The 15795-nt window shown below is 36.3% G+C and overlaps 1 protein-coding gene and 1 pseudogene across 5 annotated transcripts in view; both read right to left on the bottom strand.

Moving 5' to 3' along the window:
* Positions 1-1430: 1430 nt before the first annotated feature.
* On the bottom strand, positions 1431-2025 carry LOC101599361 (annotated as a pseudogene).
* Positions 2026-15190: 13165 nt separating this feature from the next.
* Tusc3 (tumor suppressor candidate 3) overlaps positions 15191-15795 on the bottom strand; it is a 269847-nt gene continuing 269242 nt past the window's right edge. For all 5 annotated transcript variants that reach the window (XM_004657096.2, XM_045141663.1, XM_004657097.2 and 2 more), the window contains one exon: positions 15191-15661. Coding sequence is in view for 1 of the 5 variants with exons in the window: in XM_004657097.2 (XP_004657154.1) it covers positions 15646-15661 (16 nt within the window). In the remaining 4 variants the exon portion in view is untranslated. The remainder of the gene's footprint in view (positions 15662-15795) is intronic.

The following is a 15795-nucleotide window of genomic DNA, read 5'->3' as shown; positions in this document are numbered from 1 at the left end:
TGGGAAGGCGGGTTTCCTCACCATCCTCAAGGTCTTGGTTTCCATACATTATATAGTTGGATGTGGAAAAAGCACCAGGTAAGGCTTTCTTCCGTTTAGTGGTTATTGCTGCAGCCAAGCCAGGAGCAGTGTGGGCTGGAGGAGTGAGCAAGAGACCCCAGCAGAAGCCCATCTCGCATCACCACTGACAGCTCCAGGGAGAAGCTAGTTTCCAAGATGTAGGTTGGTGGGCAGCGCAAGAACTGCCTCACCTGCCCAGAACTACGTTCCCATGGTCAGATCTGGAGGAAGCACTTTAGGAAACTGGAAAACAAACTAGACCTGGAAAATATAGTTTCTCCTGGATTCACATCTAGCCCTGGCTTTGGCATACGTACAAGTTTTCAGGGACTCTATGGAGCCATACCAAAATCAGGATCACAGGTGGGTACCCCAACTCCCTGTCTCTTTAAAAGTAGAACTGGGCTTCTGAGGTTGGTGTTCTTGCCCATGCACTGGGTGGCCCTGACAGAGCCTCCAGTCTTCTCTGGGTGAGTGCTAGGAGATATAATCAGAGCTTCTGTGCCCTAGGGGCAGGGCCTGCTTGTTTGGTTGTTCCTCTGTCATTGTAACTCTGAAGCAGATCAGCCAGTCTCAGGTTAGCAGTAGTCTAGGCTCTCTTCCCTCTGGAGGAGAGAGGCAGATGCACTTAATTTTGAGGAGAAACTTGATGGAAAATCTGAGTGGAGTGACATGTCTCACTAGGGACAATCTACACTGGGAAGCTAGGAGATCATTCAAGTGGCTTTGTAGGGCCAAGAAACCAGCAAGGCCTGGGTAAGCAAAAGACCTGAGTATTGGGTAAATTCCATGAAGCAACTCCAGCTTCAGCTGATGCAATTATGGTCTTCCCAGGACAGCAATTTCTTATGTCTCTGCTGAGAGAGGGGAAGACAGACAGACCAGCACTGGAATCTGGAAGGGTCCCTCTCTGTAGAAGAAGCCCACTTTGGAGGCGTCTTATTAAGGGGTACTTAAAGAGATAAAAGTAAGTTTCCATAAGTACCATTTAGATCATCCCCTTGTTTCTGCAATATAAAACTCAGGGTAAAGATAATCTGTTTCTTTCTTTCCAATCACTTTCCTGTGTCTACTCAGAACTTGATGAATAGAACTTGATGAACAGGACTTCACATTGCCGCCCATGAGAGGGGATTCAACACCAAGGCCTGAGGTTACAAAAGGACTGTTTACAGCAGTGGTGACACTTGGGGGGTCCTCATCAACTGATCTTGAGTTCCACAGCTCTAATGGAGAGGACAGACTCCTTGAAGTGTTTCTGATCCGATTCTGGGGTCAGGAGAAGCCAGGAAGCCAAACACCAGGAATGGGGGTGGCACATCACCAGTCCAGAGGCTTTGCTATGGATGCAGACAGGACAGAGACCAGCCCTAGGCAATCAGGAGCCAGAACATGATCATCAGGGCTACAAATAGGAAAAGGCTGACAGGAACTGTTTATCCAAGTACTGGGGTGCCCCAGGGACAGCTTGGGGAGGCCATCCATCATTTAGGTTAAATTCTGTGGCAAATATACCAAATGGAAATGCCCCAATTCCAAATGACATCTGGAATCCACCATCTCCAAATCCAAATCCTTGAAATCCCCCTCTATTTTCCGGCTCTGGCCTCTGGCCTTGAGGACGAGGAGGGGTCTTCTCTCTGGGGTCCTGCTGACCAGTGCTGCCCCTGCCATAGAGTGGAATGACTTTGTCTCAGCTGATGCCAGCTTTGCAAACTGGACACACCTGCAAGTTAGGTCTGGTCTCTAACCAGTGATGTAAACACGGCCAACAGAAAAGGTGGCCACACAGGCTGATGACGGCGTCCTTGGCAGTGTCCAGACATATGTTGCACTCAAAGGTACTGTCCTGCCCTCTGTTCTTGCCAGACCCATTACTGATACCGCTGGGACTCCCTCGCTGGAATTTTCAGGAGACACAGAGGCCAAGGGCCCTTTGCTTGCCATCCTTGGCTGTCAGCAAATCTTCCAGTGATGCTTCTTCCCAGGAAATTCTCGCGGGGCCCCGGTCTATCCAGTCTGCCAGCGCACAAGCCAGTCTTACTCAATCTCTTAAGACCGGACCTCCTCCAAGCCTCCTACGCCGACTCCCGTCACCTGACACGCGGCCTCCCCTCTGTCTTTGGGCTTTTGAACAATGTTTGGGATTGTTAAATTCTCTTCTCAGATTTGAGATAATCTCTCAACAATGAGCTCCCATAAAATTAAATAACAGTTACATATCTCTAATATACATTTTATCCACTTGTCCTCTTGATGGACATTTAGACTCTTCTTTCTGTTGGCAGTTATGAATGGTGTGTGAACAAGTTTTGGCTTTAATACCTTTCAATTCTTTTGGGTATATTTCAGGAGTATAATTCCGAGTTCATAAGGCAAATCTCAACGCATTGAAGGACCACTGGATTCTTCCCAAAGTAGGTCACCATGATATTCCAAGAAGCCATGGAGAAAGACTCCATTTCTCCACATTTTTCAAAGCACATTTTCTCTATTTTTTTCATTACATTGTGGAAATTTTGGAGCTATGAAATCATACTCACTGTGACTTTGATTATCATGTCCATAATACCTACGGACACTGGGCATCTTTTCATGTGATCTTTGCCATGGTACATTTTACAGTAAGGTCTGATCATATCACTTTTCCAGGGCTTCTGTAACAGCGTGCCATCAACTAACAGAAACCTAGTTTTAATGTCCTAGAGGTTGGATGTCAGGATCAAGCTTGCAGGAAGGCCACGTTCTCTCAAACTGTCATGGGAATCCCTTGTCTCTTTCTAGCTTTTGTTAGTTGACTGAAAATTTATGGAATTCCTTGACTTATAGGTATATTGTCCCAATTATCTGTTTTATGAAAGTGCCTTTCCTGTGCCAATCCTCATATGGCAATCTTCTTATAAATTATCCTCTTATTAATATAATTATTAATTTACAAATTGATATTATAATTTATAAATTTACCTTTTCATAAATTATATTGCCCCTACCTCTTTTTTTTTTTTTTTTGAGGTAGGGTCTCACTCTGGTCCAGGCTGACCTGGAATTAATTCTGTAGTCTCAGGGTGGCCTCAAACTCATAGTGATCCTCCTACCTCTGCCTCCCGAGTGCTGGGATTAAAGGCGTGTGCCACCACGCCTGGCTCCCTACCTCTTCTTGGCTACATTTTCATCAACTTGTTCCAGATAAGATCACATTTTTAATGGTGTTAGAATTTCATAAGCATTTGTGTGTGCATGTCTGTCATCTGTCAGTCTGGAGGGAGAAACACAATTTTATCCAAGATATCAGTTTTCAATTTGGATTTTGTCTTTTTGCTCTGTATAAATTATGTGTTCTGGGTACTTGATTTTTATAGGATGTATTACTTTTCAAATTGCTTTTCTATTTCTCCCTCTAATTTGGCCTGACTGTGCTAGCTTCTGTGATCAGATGAGAATGGTCATGTTCAGGGTTTTATGGCATGGCAATAGATTAGTTTTTCTTACTTCTGTGGGTAGTCTTTACTCTCCTTCTGAGGTGCATGCTGTGTGGGTGCCGTGCACATATGCCATGGCACAGAAGTAGTGGTCAGAGGAGAACTTTCAGATGGTCTTGCCTTATACTTTCTTTTGAGGTAGGATCTCTGGTTGTTCATGGCTGCATTTTTGCCAGGCTAGTTGGTCTATGAATATCTGGTGGATTCTCCTACGTCCACCTCCTCTCTTGCCCACAGGCAGCACTGGGGTTATATATGCTTACTGCAGTGCTCAACTTTTTATATGGGTGCTAGGCTCCAAGCTCAGGTACTCATGCTTCCATGGCAAGTGCTGAATCCACTGAGCCGTCTCCCTAGTCCCTAGCTTTCTTAACAGTTGTGTTTAACATAAAACATTTTAACTGTGATAAAGTCCAGTCATCTATTTTTATTTTGTTACTTGTTTTGGTGTCATAGCTAAGAAACCACTAACTTCTAAATTCAAGATATTAAAGGCTTACAGTTTTGTTTCTTTCTAAGATACACAGTTTTAGTGCTTACATTAGAGGTACTTAAGGTATTTTTTGTATGACATGAAGTATAGTTCAATCTTCATTATTTTTCATATGTAAATTCAATTATCTATGCATCATTTGTTGAGAAGACTTCCCCCACTGAAGGCCATATGTTGAAAATAGTTGCAATTACAAGAATTTTTGTTTTCTATTTTGTTCCATTTTTTGTAAGCTTATCTTTCAGCCAGTACCTATGTTTGGACAACGTGGTTGCCACCACCAATATTTACTACTGTATGATCATAGCAAATTTTAAAAACTTGTGAATCTTCCAACTATATTCTTTTTAAGTATCACATTGGCTACTAAGAGGCTTAAAAGTTTTCATATGAATTATATAGACATTTCCCTTTTTTTGAATTTATTTTTTAAATTACTTGATTACATGGTTTTAAAGCATGAAGTCTGTAGGTCCTGTTGTGTTGCAATGTCAAAATGTTTATTCTGAAAGGAGCCTCTAAACAGTCATCATGTAGACAGGTCATGCCTCTACTGTCCATTTTGCCAGGACGTGCTTTCCACTGGTGCTCCTGATGAACTTACATTCAAAGATCTGACTGGTAGCAAGATGTAGTTATGTCATTCTGCAATTTGTTTCCTCCATGTTATCTTTTTAAAAATTACAAAGATTCATTTTCCATTAAAAAAACATCTTAAATGTAATTTCACATTACTCTATTAAGTATAATTATAGTTTATACATGACTTAATTTTTTTCAAATTAGTTTTCTTTCATTTATAAAGTGACAGATTTCATTGCAACTTTTTCATTTAATCTTGGTTGCTCTTCTTCATTGACTTCTTGCCCCTCTCCTCCTAATCTTGTTCTCTTCTACTCTCAGTAGTCTCCTTTCCACTTTCATGTCTCTATTCCTCTCCCCAATTCCCTTTCTTAAAACCTCTGACTTCTCTTTCCTAGTTTCATTACCTATGCCTACACTTAGTCTCACATAAATATACATGTATAAAATTAGAAGACAGAAACATAATTGAACACATGGTATTGTCTTTCTGAGTCTGGTATAATAATTTCCATAACAGTGATTTTTCCTAAAAACTTCATTTTGCTTTAAGACAGATTAACATTCTATTGTGCATATGTATTACATTTTCATTATTGATTCATCTGTTGATGAACATCCAGGCTGACTCCATTTCTTTGCGGTTGTGAATACAGTAGCAATAAGCAAAGATTTGCAAAGGATATAGAGGTCTTTTAGCATATGTCAGGGAGCAATATAGTTGGATCATATGGGAGCTGTTTTGTTTCTGGAGAAATTTCCACACTGATTTCCATAGTGGTTATGACTAGTTTATGTTCCCATCAACAGAGAAAAGGGTTCTTTCCCCACATTCTCTCAAGCATTTGTTATGATTTGCTTCCTTAACAGTAGCCATTCTGATTGGGGTAAGATGGAATCTCAATGTTGTTTAGATATGCATTTCTCCAATGTCTAAATATGTTAAACAATTAATATTTATTGGACATTAATGTTTCTTTTAAGAACTATTTAGTTCATTTGGAAGTTTTGACTGAGTTCCGTTTAAGTTTTACAGTTTAAAATAATATATGCTAGGGGTCAGGAGATGACCCAGTAGATAAAGCGCTTGCTTCCCAAACATGAGGATTAGAGTCTGGATCCATAACCCTCACATTAGAAAGTTGGATATGGTAGCCTATGTCTATAATTCCAGCATGCCTACCCACAGTGAGATGTAGACAGGATAATCAGAAGCTTAGGGGCTAGCTAGTCTGGTGAACTCAGCAGACAATAGAGTCTAATTCAAATAAGGTAGAAAGTCAGGACCAGTAATCAAAGTTATCCTGTGATCTCCATTTGTGCACTCACACCCACCATACACACTAAAATATATTCTAGATATTATCTGCCTGTCTAAAGTACAGGTAACAAAGATTTTCTCTCAATTGTAGGTTGTCTGTTCACTCCAGTGATAATTTTCCTTTGCTCCTTAATACATGTAATCCCATTATGCAAATCTTGGGGTTATTTTCTGACTTACTGGAGTCCTTTTCAGAAAGTTTCTGCCTATGTCTGTATCATGAGTGTTTTCCCTTTTACACTTTCAGTGTTTCAGGTTTTACATTAAAACTTAGGATTCAGTTTGATTTTGGTATGGGTATGAATATAAATAGATTATTCTGGAGGTGGATATCCAATTTTATCAGCACAATTTGTTGAACAGGCTTTTTGTTCTGGGTATGGTTTTGATACCTTTATCATAAGTTAGATGCCTTGTAGATGTGTGGCTTATTTCTAGGTCCACCATTATACCCACTGATATAAGTGTCTGTTTTTGTGGCAGCATCATGTTGCCTTTGTTTCTATGGCTTTGCAGTATAATTTGAAGTCTGGTATCATGACAGCTCCCATTAGTGTTCTTTTTGCATAGGAATTCTTTGGCTATCTGTTGTGTTTTATGTTTCCTTGAGATCTAGGATTTTTTTTTTCAAGCTCTGTGAATAATATAATCAGAATTCTGATGGAGACTGCATTGAATCAATAGGAATAGTAAGACTGTTTTCACAAAAATCTGTCAAAGAAAACAATATCTTTCCAAAATCTTTTTCCCCCAGTGTCTTAAATTTTCACTTCAGCAGTCTTTCACCTCCTTTGTTGTTTAATCCTAAGTATTTTATTCATTATTTGAAGGCATTATAAATGATTTTTTCCCTAATTTCTTTTTTCATTGTCATTACCATATATATATACAAGCTACTGACTTTTGTACATTGATTTCATGTCCTGCAAATTTACTGAAAAGGTTTATAAGATTTGAGAGTTTCCTGGTGGTTTGTAGGGTCTTTAAAATATAGAATCATGCCATCTAAAAGTAAGGATAGTTTAACTTGTTCTGACCCAATTTTTATGACTTTTATAGTTATTCATGTTTTATTGTTCTACTCATGAGTTTGAGACCTACACTGAATGAAAGTGGAGGGAGTAGGCATCCTTGTTTTGTTCCACAAGTTAGAAAGAGAAACTCCAGTTTTCCCTATTTAGTATAATACTAGCTCTAGGGGTATCATATATAGCCTTAAATATTTTGAGGTATATTCTGTATACTTGAAATATCTTTAGGGTTATTATCATGAAGGTGTGTTTGGTTGACTTTAGCAGTGAAGCTCTTGACTTTTCTTTGTAAGATTTTAAATTATAGTTTCAGTCTCATAATCTCATTGCTGGTAATGGTCCATTTAAGTTACTTATATCTTCTGGCTTTAACTTTAGTGAGTCATAAGCTTATACTTTTTTTGTTTGTTTGTTTTTGGTTTTCCAAGGCAGGGTCTCACTTTACCTCAAGCTGACCTGGAATTCACTCTGTAATCTCAGGGTGGCTTCAAACTCATGGTGATCCTCCTACCTCTGCCTTCTGAGTGCTGGAATTAAAGGCATGTGTCACCATACCCGGCAGCCTATACATTTTTTTTCAAGGTTCAAAGTATTCACTGATGATCTGAATTTCACTGCAAATTATTATTTTTTTTCTGAAAGGAAGCTTTTTAGAAAAGCTTCCTTTTCTAAAACCCTTCCTTTTCATGTCTCTCTATATAATTTAAAACTTCTGTTTCTCTTTGTTAGTTTGGCTAAAAGTATGCTAATCATATTCTTCTCAAGGAACCTAGTATTTGATTCTTTGCTCTTTTTGCATATATTTCATTAATGTTTGCCCTATTCTTGTTATACATTTCATTTAGGTTTGGATTCTTCTGTTTCTAGAATCTTTAGGTGCGTCATTAATTGCTTGTGGTCTCTATTTTTTTCTTTTTAAAGACAAACACTACTAAACTATTCCCCCCAGGATTGCCTTGATGGCATCCCAGAATTTCTGGTAGATAGTATTATCATTTATATTTGATCCTAGGAAACTTTTAATCACCTCACCAGAATTTACTATTCATTCAAAAGTATGTTGTGCAGTCTCCAAAACTGTCATTTCTGAGGTTTGTTAGTGATTTATAATTTTATGCCACTGTAGTCTGATAAGGTATAATAGATGCTTTTCATTTTTGGTTTTGTTTTATATTTGTTAAGGTTTGTTTTGTGGCTTATAAGACAATCAAATTAGAAATGGTTCCATGTGCTGCAGGGAAGACTGTATATTTCCTATGCCCTAGGTAGAATACTCTGCAATTTCCATATCTGTTAATTCCAATCAATCTATGGCATAATTTAATATGGATATTTATATTTATTTTACAATACCTATCTAAACATCATAATAGGGTACGCTGTACCATTCCACTATTATTGTATTAGGACATAAGTGGCCCTTTCTATCTTTCAGCATTTATGGAATTGGGATACCTAACTTTCAGTATATAATATTTACAATACATATACCTATTTGATGAATTGCTTTATCAATAGGGAGTTAACCTCTTTCTCTCTTCTGACTAGGTTTGTCTTGAAAGCGTCCTTTATCAGATGTGAGAACCACTTTGGCAGTTTTTCTGAGACTGGTAGTTTGGTTTTTCAACCATTGGCTGTTTTTGTATCAAGTTATGTAAGTTCCTTGATCACACACACACAAAAAATGTTGGGTCTTTATTTTTATTACAAATCTTTTAATTGGAGAGATAAGGCCATTCTTCTTGAAGGGTTTGCTACTTCCTGTGAATATGTGGGGTATTCTGGAGGAATGGATTATTGGTAGTTCATTTCTTCTTCGGTTAGTGTTAGGGGTTAATTGGTCTGTGGTGTTGGGCAATTAATTCTACCTCTTTTCTGTTCATGTTTTGCTCTCATGAAATGTATTATTTCCCTGTGGCCTCAGGATAAAATTGTCTTTCTTCATCCTTTACATACAGTATTTTTTAAGAATTTTCTGCTTTGCTGGATTGATCATTATAGATTGCCTTGTGTTTGTCTTGAAATATTTATCCATCAATTATGAGGTATCTTTAATAGGTATTGTAATGTTGGTTGACAATTAAGTACATTTAGGGCATGAAATATACATAGTCCATGTTTTAAGGGGTTGTTGACAAAAGATATTCTGATGTTTCTTCATTTGCATGTGAGTTGGTATTTTTTCCCTTTCAATTTCTAGTGTTATTCCCTCACTTTGTATTTTTGGTTCATCTCTGGTCTTGTTTATTTGGGGTTATCAATGTCTCTTGAATTTGCATGCTGAAGACATTCTGTAGGTCTGGGGTATTCTCAGATACAATTTCTCTTTATCATACCTCCTTCTAACCCACCAACTCTTAGGTTTGGTCTTTTGAACATATCTTGGAATTCTTGGAAGTTTTGGTATGTTCACTTTTTTTTCATTGTGATACTGTAGACCTTTTTCCTCTATACCTAAAATTCATAATTCCCTGTCTGCTGATGTTTTCTGCTATGATTTTTTGACTTTTTCATTTCTTAAATTTGCTGATTTCTTCCTCCATGATTTTAAATTCCTCAAAACTGACCATGATTTCATCCACATTGAAAACTTTCTTATCTAAACTGATTCTGTTCTCATCTAGGTCTATTCTGATTTCTTTGTGTAATTCATCTGATGATTTGATTTCTCTATATGGTCACTGATCCTTTTCTATAGTAAGACTGTGAAATTGTTCTCTGGTATTTATCTCCTTAACTTTGCTTTCTGGTATTCAGAAGCTGTGAGCCTGTGGAAGAAGTGTTTCAGTGGACTGCTGTCTCATTGTGTGTGTGTGTTCCTTTGTTGTGTTTTTGCATATTTTGAAATGTATGTATCCTTAGATTTTAGTTCTCCTACTTTCCTACTCTTTGTGTTTATGAGTCTCCTGGTTGGTTGCATCTGCTTGGATTTTTCTGTGGGGAGGCTGACTGCAATAATACAATGGTTTGATAGCAGTCCCTGAATTAAACTTGTGCATTTCTCTTGTGTCCCTTAAAAGGTTAAATAACAAGTTCTGTACAAACTTCTACAGTCCATAGCTATTCCCTGCTATGGCTGGGGTAGGAAGTGTTGAGATTATTTCAGCACCACATTAAACATACACTGTCCATGATCCTGATCTCTTTTTCCAGTGGAGTAGTGGGGTATTGAGAACCAGTTTCAGACTTCTGTACCTATAATGCTATCTTCACCATCTGTGCTGACCCCATCAGGACAGCACACCACATTCAATCTTTCATTGTGTTCTTTCTGCAGTTCTAGTCCCAGTCCCTTGCTTGTCCCAGCAATTGCATATTATTTTATCACAAATACTTTCTTTTAAGTTTAGATGCTTTAGTTTTCTATATAAATACCTCTTCTCATTTCCTGTTGTTTGGTATTTCAAAATTTGCTAATGGTTACTCTGTGAACTATAATATGACAGATATGCATTACATTTACAATACTTATCATTAATAACAGCTTAGTTTCTTATAAGCATAGAAAATCGATTTATATGCAATATGTATTCCCCTTTATGCAATTACATTTGTACATTGTGTATGTACACTTGTAACATAGATTTTTAATAATAAAAATAACTCAGGAGAAAAAGTTACCAAATTTTAAGCCTTTCATGTAATCCATGCAACTAACCCCTTGCAAGTATTTCATACTCCTCTGCAGGGCTTTTAGTTCTTGTCACTGTACTCAGATTTTAGCTCACAGGACCTCAATAAGATGTTTCATCAGGTAGATCTATGGGCAACAAACTCCTTTAATTTGGAAAAGCATTATTTATCTTATGTTTTAAAGATAACTTTGTTAGGTAGAAAACTTATCTTAACAATTTATTAAAGGGTCTCTTATTTTCCTGAGACTGGGTCTCATATAGCCCAAGTTGATTTTAAACTCACTATGTAGACAAGGATGACCTTGATCTTCTGATTCTCTTGCCTCCACTTCCTAAGTGCTGGGATTACAGATGCATGCCTTTATGTTCCACTTACTCTCTGCACTTTAAAACACCTTCCTGCCACAGTGGTCATTAGTGAGATGCTCACTATTAAACTGAAGACCTCTTATACAGTAATTTTGTATCTTTCAGAAGTCTATAGTATTAAAATGTGTCTCAATATGGATATGTTTGAATTTATACCAACAGAAGTGTATTGCACATCTTCAATATGCAAGTTATTATTCAAATTTAGGAATTTTTCCAAGTATAATTTTTCCAAATATTTTCTTATTGAATTTTTACATACAAACATATGCTTCATGGTGTCTGATGAATCTCCTGGTCATGTTTACTTTTTTCTTTACTTCCTCATACTGGTACAATAAAACCAACCTAACTTCATAGATTCATGTTTTTGTTCTTGAATCTCTCTCTAGTGAATTTTCTTATTATTGCATATTTGATGATGTTTAGAGTATTATTTACTATCTTGATTATGATGTGCATGTGCATATGTGGTTGTGTACATAAGTGCTGGTGGTGTGGAAGATCAAAGGTCAGCTTCACTGTTAGATACACCAGGCTAATGGCCCTAGAGCTTCCTGGATTCTCCTGTCTCTGCCTACTAAGTAGTTGTAGAAAGGCAGGGATTATAGATGCTTGCGACCATAGCTGGCACATCAGAACCCATATTACAGATGCAGGATGCATCTTTAAAATTATGGCTTTAAGAAAGGTGAGAACAAGAATAGGATATAATTTTATTATCACTCCTAATGGGTTCAAGTTGCTTTTATCCTAATATGTGCTTAGATGGTAGAAATCCCTGCTTTCCAAATTGCCAGAAGTTGACACTGACAGTTTTTTTTTTTTTTTTTTTTGTCAGTTTTACTAGTGTTTCTACAGAGGAGTGTGTCTGGAGTTTCTTACTGTTGTTTTCCCTATGTGCATAATTTCTAATGGAAATAAATATTAAACATTTGAGCTTGAGTGAAAATGACACAATTTTCCTAACTCTCAACGCAAGGTATTCAGTTAAGAAACAGTGTAAATAGATTCTCTTTGTACATGATGAAAACATATCTATGTGTTTTCAACATGGTTCTAAAAAGAATGTTGGAAAATTCATAAGTAACAAATCCTGGTGAATTACACAGGATATATGAGGTCTAAGAAATGCATACTTAGGACTTTATGTATCAGCCTCACCCTTCTCTGAACACTGTAGCAATATTATTAGATATAGTAATGGTCTGATCCCAGATATATATATATATATATATATATATATATATATATATATATATATATATATATTCATGCTGAAGTATGAAAAGTACCTTGTTTTATTATTTTAATTTAATAAGCTGTATGAACTCTAAAGAAAATTACTCCAATAATTCAAATATTGTATCCCAAATGCTTTAGCCAATGTGTTTGTCTATATTAGCAGTTCTTCTTAAAAACAATGCTTAATTTAATGTCACTGATCTCAAAATAATGACATACCATGCCTTATTTAGAATAAACACTCCCTTTATGGACACATAGAGAGGTTTTCATAATAGCAAGAAGGGAATACTTGTCAAGATCTCTGGCTAGAGCAAGATCCAATTCCCTCAAATTACCATGCCTGATGAATTTTAATTGACCAGGCATATTACCTTATGTGTAGAAGAAAATTGCAGTAAGCATACAACATTACTGGGCTTGCTTATGTGAATACACAGTGCAAGAAATTTGCTGAACAAAATTTATCAAGTTATCATCACATGTTATTGTAAAATGAAACTACTTGAGATGGAATTTTGGAGCAGGATTTTTTTTTTTCTCCATGCTGTCTAGCTGGAGATTGTTAAACATATAATGAATTTAAATATAAGTTTTAAATAAAATGAATATGGGTTAAAAGCAATATTGCAGGAAGAATAAAGTGGTTACAAATCAGTCCCAACTATCTAGCAAAGTACATGATGATATACATACATACATACATACACCATGTATGTGATTTTGCACATGTTCAATTTAGCCACCCCTTGCAGCTTTTCCTGTAGTATGTTTGAGAGACGATTTGTGTTGACTATTTTCTTTTGCAGTCATTTTCCTAATGCAACAACTATGTACAGAATAGTTATATTTTTCTTAAACTGTGAAATTCTGAAAATACTGTTTTTATCACTAGATTTACTTTTGATGTTCAGAAAAAACAATATAAAATGCAGGTAGAAAATCTTTTATGAAATTGAGATATATTGGTATCTCTGTCATAGGGATGAGAATGACCTGAGGAGAGTCATGAATACCTTATTATTTAGCCTTACAAAAAGGTTAAGATTTGCTTGTTATATCATTTAGTAAATTACATGCCAACTGGAATGTAATTTTGAGATTTAAAGGGACCAAATTAAGGAAATTTTCTTTTTTCTTTTCTTCTCCTTCTTCTCCTCCTTTTTTTTTTTTATTTTTTTGAAGTAGAGTTTTGCTCTAGCCCAGGCTGAGCTGGAATTCACTATGTAGTTTTGGACTAGCCTCAGATTTACAGTGATCCTCCTACCTCAGTCTCCCAAGTGCAGGGATTTAAGGTGTGCAGCATCATGCCTGGCAAAAAAAAAAAATTCTTTTAATGTTATTACTTGTAAAATTCAGCTACAGATTTGAATTGTAGTTTCTGAAGTTCTGAATGTACTTACAAGACTGTTAAAATAAATGGACTAAGAACTGCAAGTGAAGTATTACTCAGGGATAGGCATCAAACAATTACTCTGACTTATGCTTTCACATAAATGTCATTACAATACTGAATATAAAATCTATGAATACAACTAGAAAGATAGTTGTTTAAATAATAGATTTGGGAATATATAATAAGGTTAATATAGCTCTCAATTATGCAAGTTTTAGGGAATATATTATCAGGTCTGAAAGACATTATTTGTTCTATAAGCACATACTTTACCTTGGAACAGAACTTGACAAACATGCCCAGCAGGTTCTTATATTCCCCAATCTCCACTGAAATTCTTAAATACAAAGTAAGTTCAGTGAACGCACATCTGGTTATTTTAGAGTATATAGTTGCAACTCCACTGGACAAGTTCCCATGCTCTTCTTATACTAATCTTAATGAGAATTAGAAAATAAACCTTAAAAATAAAAAAAGTAGGGCTGGAGAGATGGCTTAGCAGTTAAGCGCTTGCCTGTGAAGCCTAAGGACCCTGGTTCGAGACTTGGTCCCCAGGACCCACGTTAGCCAGATGCACAAGGGGGCGCACGCATCTGGAGTTCATTTGCAGTGGCTGGAAGCCCTGGCGCGCCCATTCCCTCTCTCTCCCTCTATCTGTCTTTCTCTCTGTGTCTGTCGCTCTCAAATAAATAAATAAATAATTTTAAAAAATCTTAAAAAAAATAAAAAAGTAGTAAATAAATTTCATTTTCCTAAGATGATCTTTGGATTGTAGTACAGAATAAAACACACACAAGTTTGAAAGACTGGTTACCAGTTTAATTTTTAATTTTTGGCCTCAGGGTTTCATTATTTTGTAAGCCAGGAAAAAAAAAAAAAACACTCACATTTCCTGTACAACTTTAAAGATGTTATAAATCATAGGGTGAAAGGTGTATTCTGAGGCATTGTCTCCCCCACAAAGACTCATCAGTACATTGTCCCTCCTACAGTGGCTACCACTAAGACCCTGAAGAGGGCCTTCAGTGTAATGAAGGCTGGGACCAGAGGAGAACTTAAGAGTATAATCTGATGGAAATAGGAACCATTTGTAATATGTTTATATATTAAAGTTATCAATAAAATGTATTTTTTTAAGATGTAAGGAACCAGAATAGTAGGGTCTGTGGATATGTTTTATAAATTGAGGGTGGATGCAACAATATTCATCCTCTTATATTAGGTTTTTAAGAAAACTTCCTTGATGCATCCAAGGAAAACACCCTCTCATGTGGATTCAGGAAATACGGCTTGGATAGGCAGCTACTTCCACAAAACAAAAAGGAAAACAACTAGCTTAGGTATTTTCTTATAAATCTGGATTACTGGATACCATGTCTCACAATGGATTATTTTACAGTTGTGATGCAGTTTCCATTGCCTGAATCCTTTTGAGACAGGAGGATTTAGTGTATGTTTGCCTTAGATTAGCTCCCAGAAAGAAAGATCCTTTTCCTAGCTCAGGGATTCAAATGTAGGCATTCCAGCTCCCTGTCCCATAGACAATGGTCTAGTTAAGATGAAGAACAAAGACTCTATGTAACAGTGCATGTCCTTTATAGCAGAAACAGCAGTAAGCATAATTTTCCACACATGACAGATTTCATGCATATGCTTTATCCCAATACATTACTAATGATTCTTTAACATACATTCCACATTTCCTTTACTAACACAGTAGTTTCCTTTACTAATGAATGGACAGTTCTAAAACATGAATTCATAGTTACACTGTCATTTAATTCAATCCTGGAGCATACACTGAGTAAAATATAATTGAAAAACACTTTGATGTTCTCCCTGTGAATTACTCAATATCGTTACCTATTTCTATAAATTATATTTACTAGGAAAATCCACTGTTTAAAAAAAGTATACAAGAATAAGCTAGCTTATCACAATCACCAAAGAAATGAATTCAAGAATTCAAAATGGTATAAGATCAATACTTTATCTTCATGGTAAACATTCACTTTATGCAAATCCAACTTGGCTTCATTTAATTAAAAAGCTGTAAGAGAAAGAAAAGCATTATGTATTGAACATTAAGAAAAACAGTAATTTTTTTAAATTCTATATTAGTGCAAGTATATTTAACAAAATTTCATAATTATATGCATCTAATTATTATCAAGGCAAGTTTTT

The sequence above is a fragment of the Jaculus jaculus genome, chromosome 1, assembly GCF_020740685.1.
Source record: "Jaculus jaculus isolate mJacJac1 chromosome 1, mJacJac1.mat.Y.cur, whole genome shotgun sequence".
In the NCBI taxonomy this organism is placed as follows: Eukaryota; Metazoa; Chordata; class Mammalia; order Rodentia; family Dipodidae; genus Jaculus; species Jaculus jaculus.
This window is presented reverse-complemented; position numbering and strand designations above follow the sequence as displayed.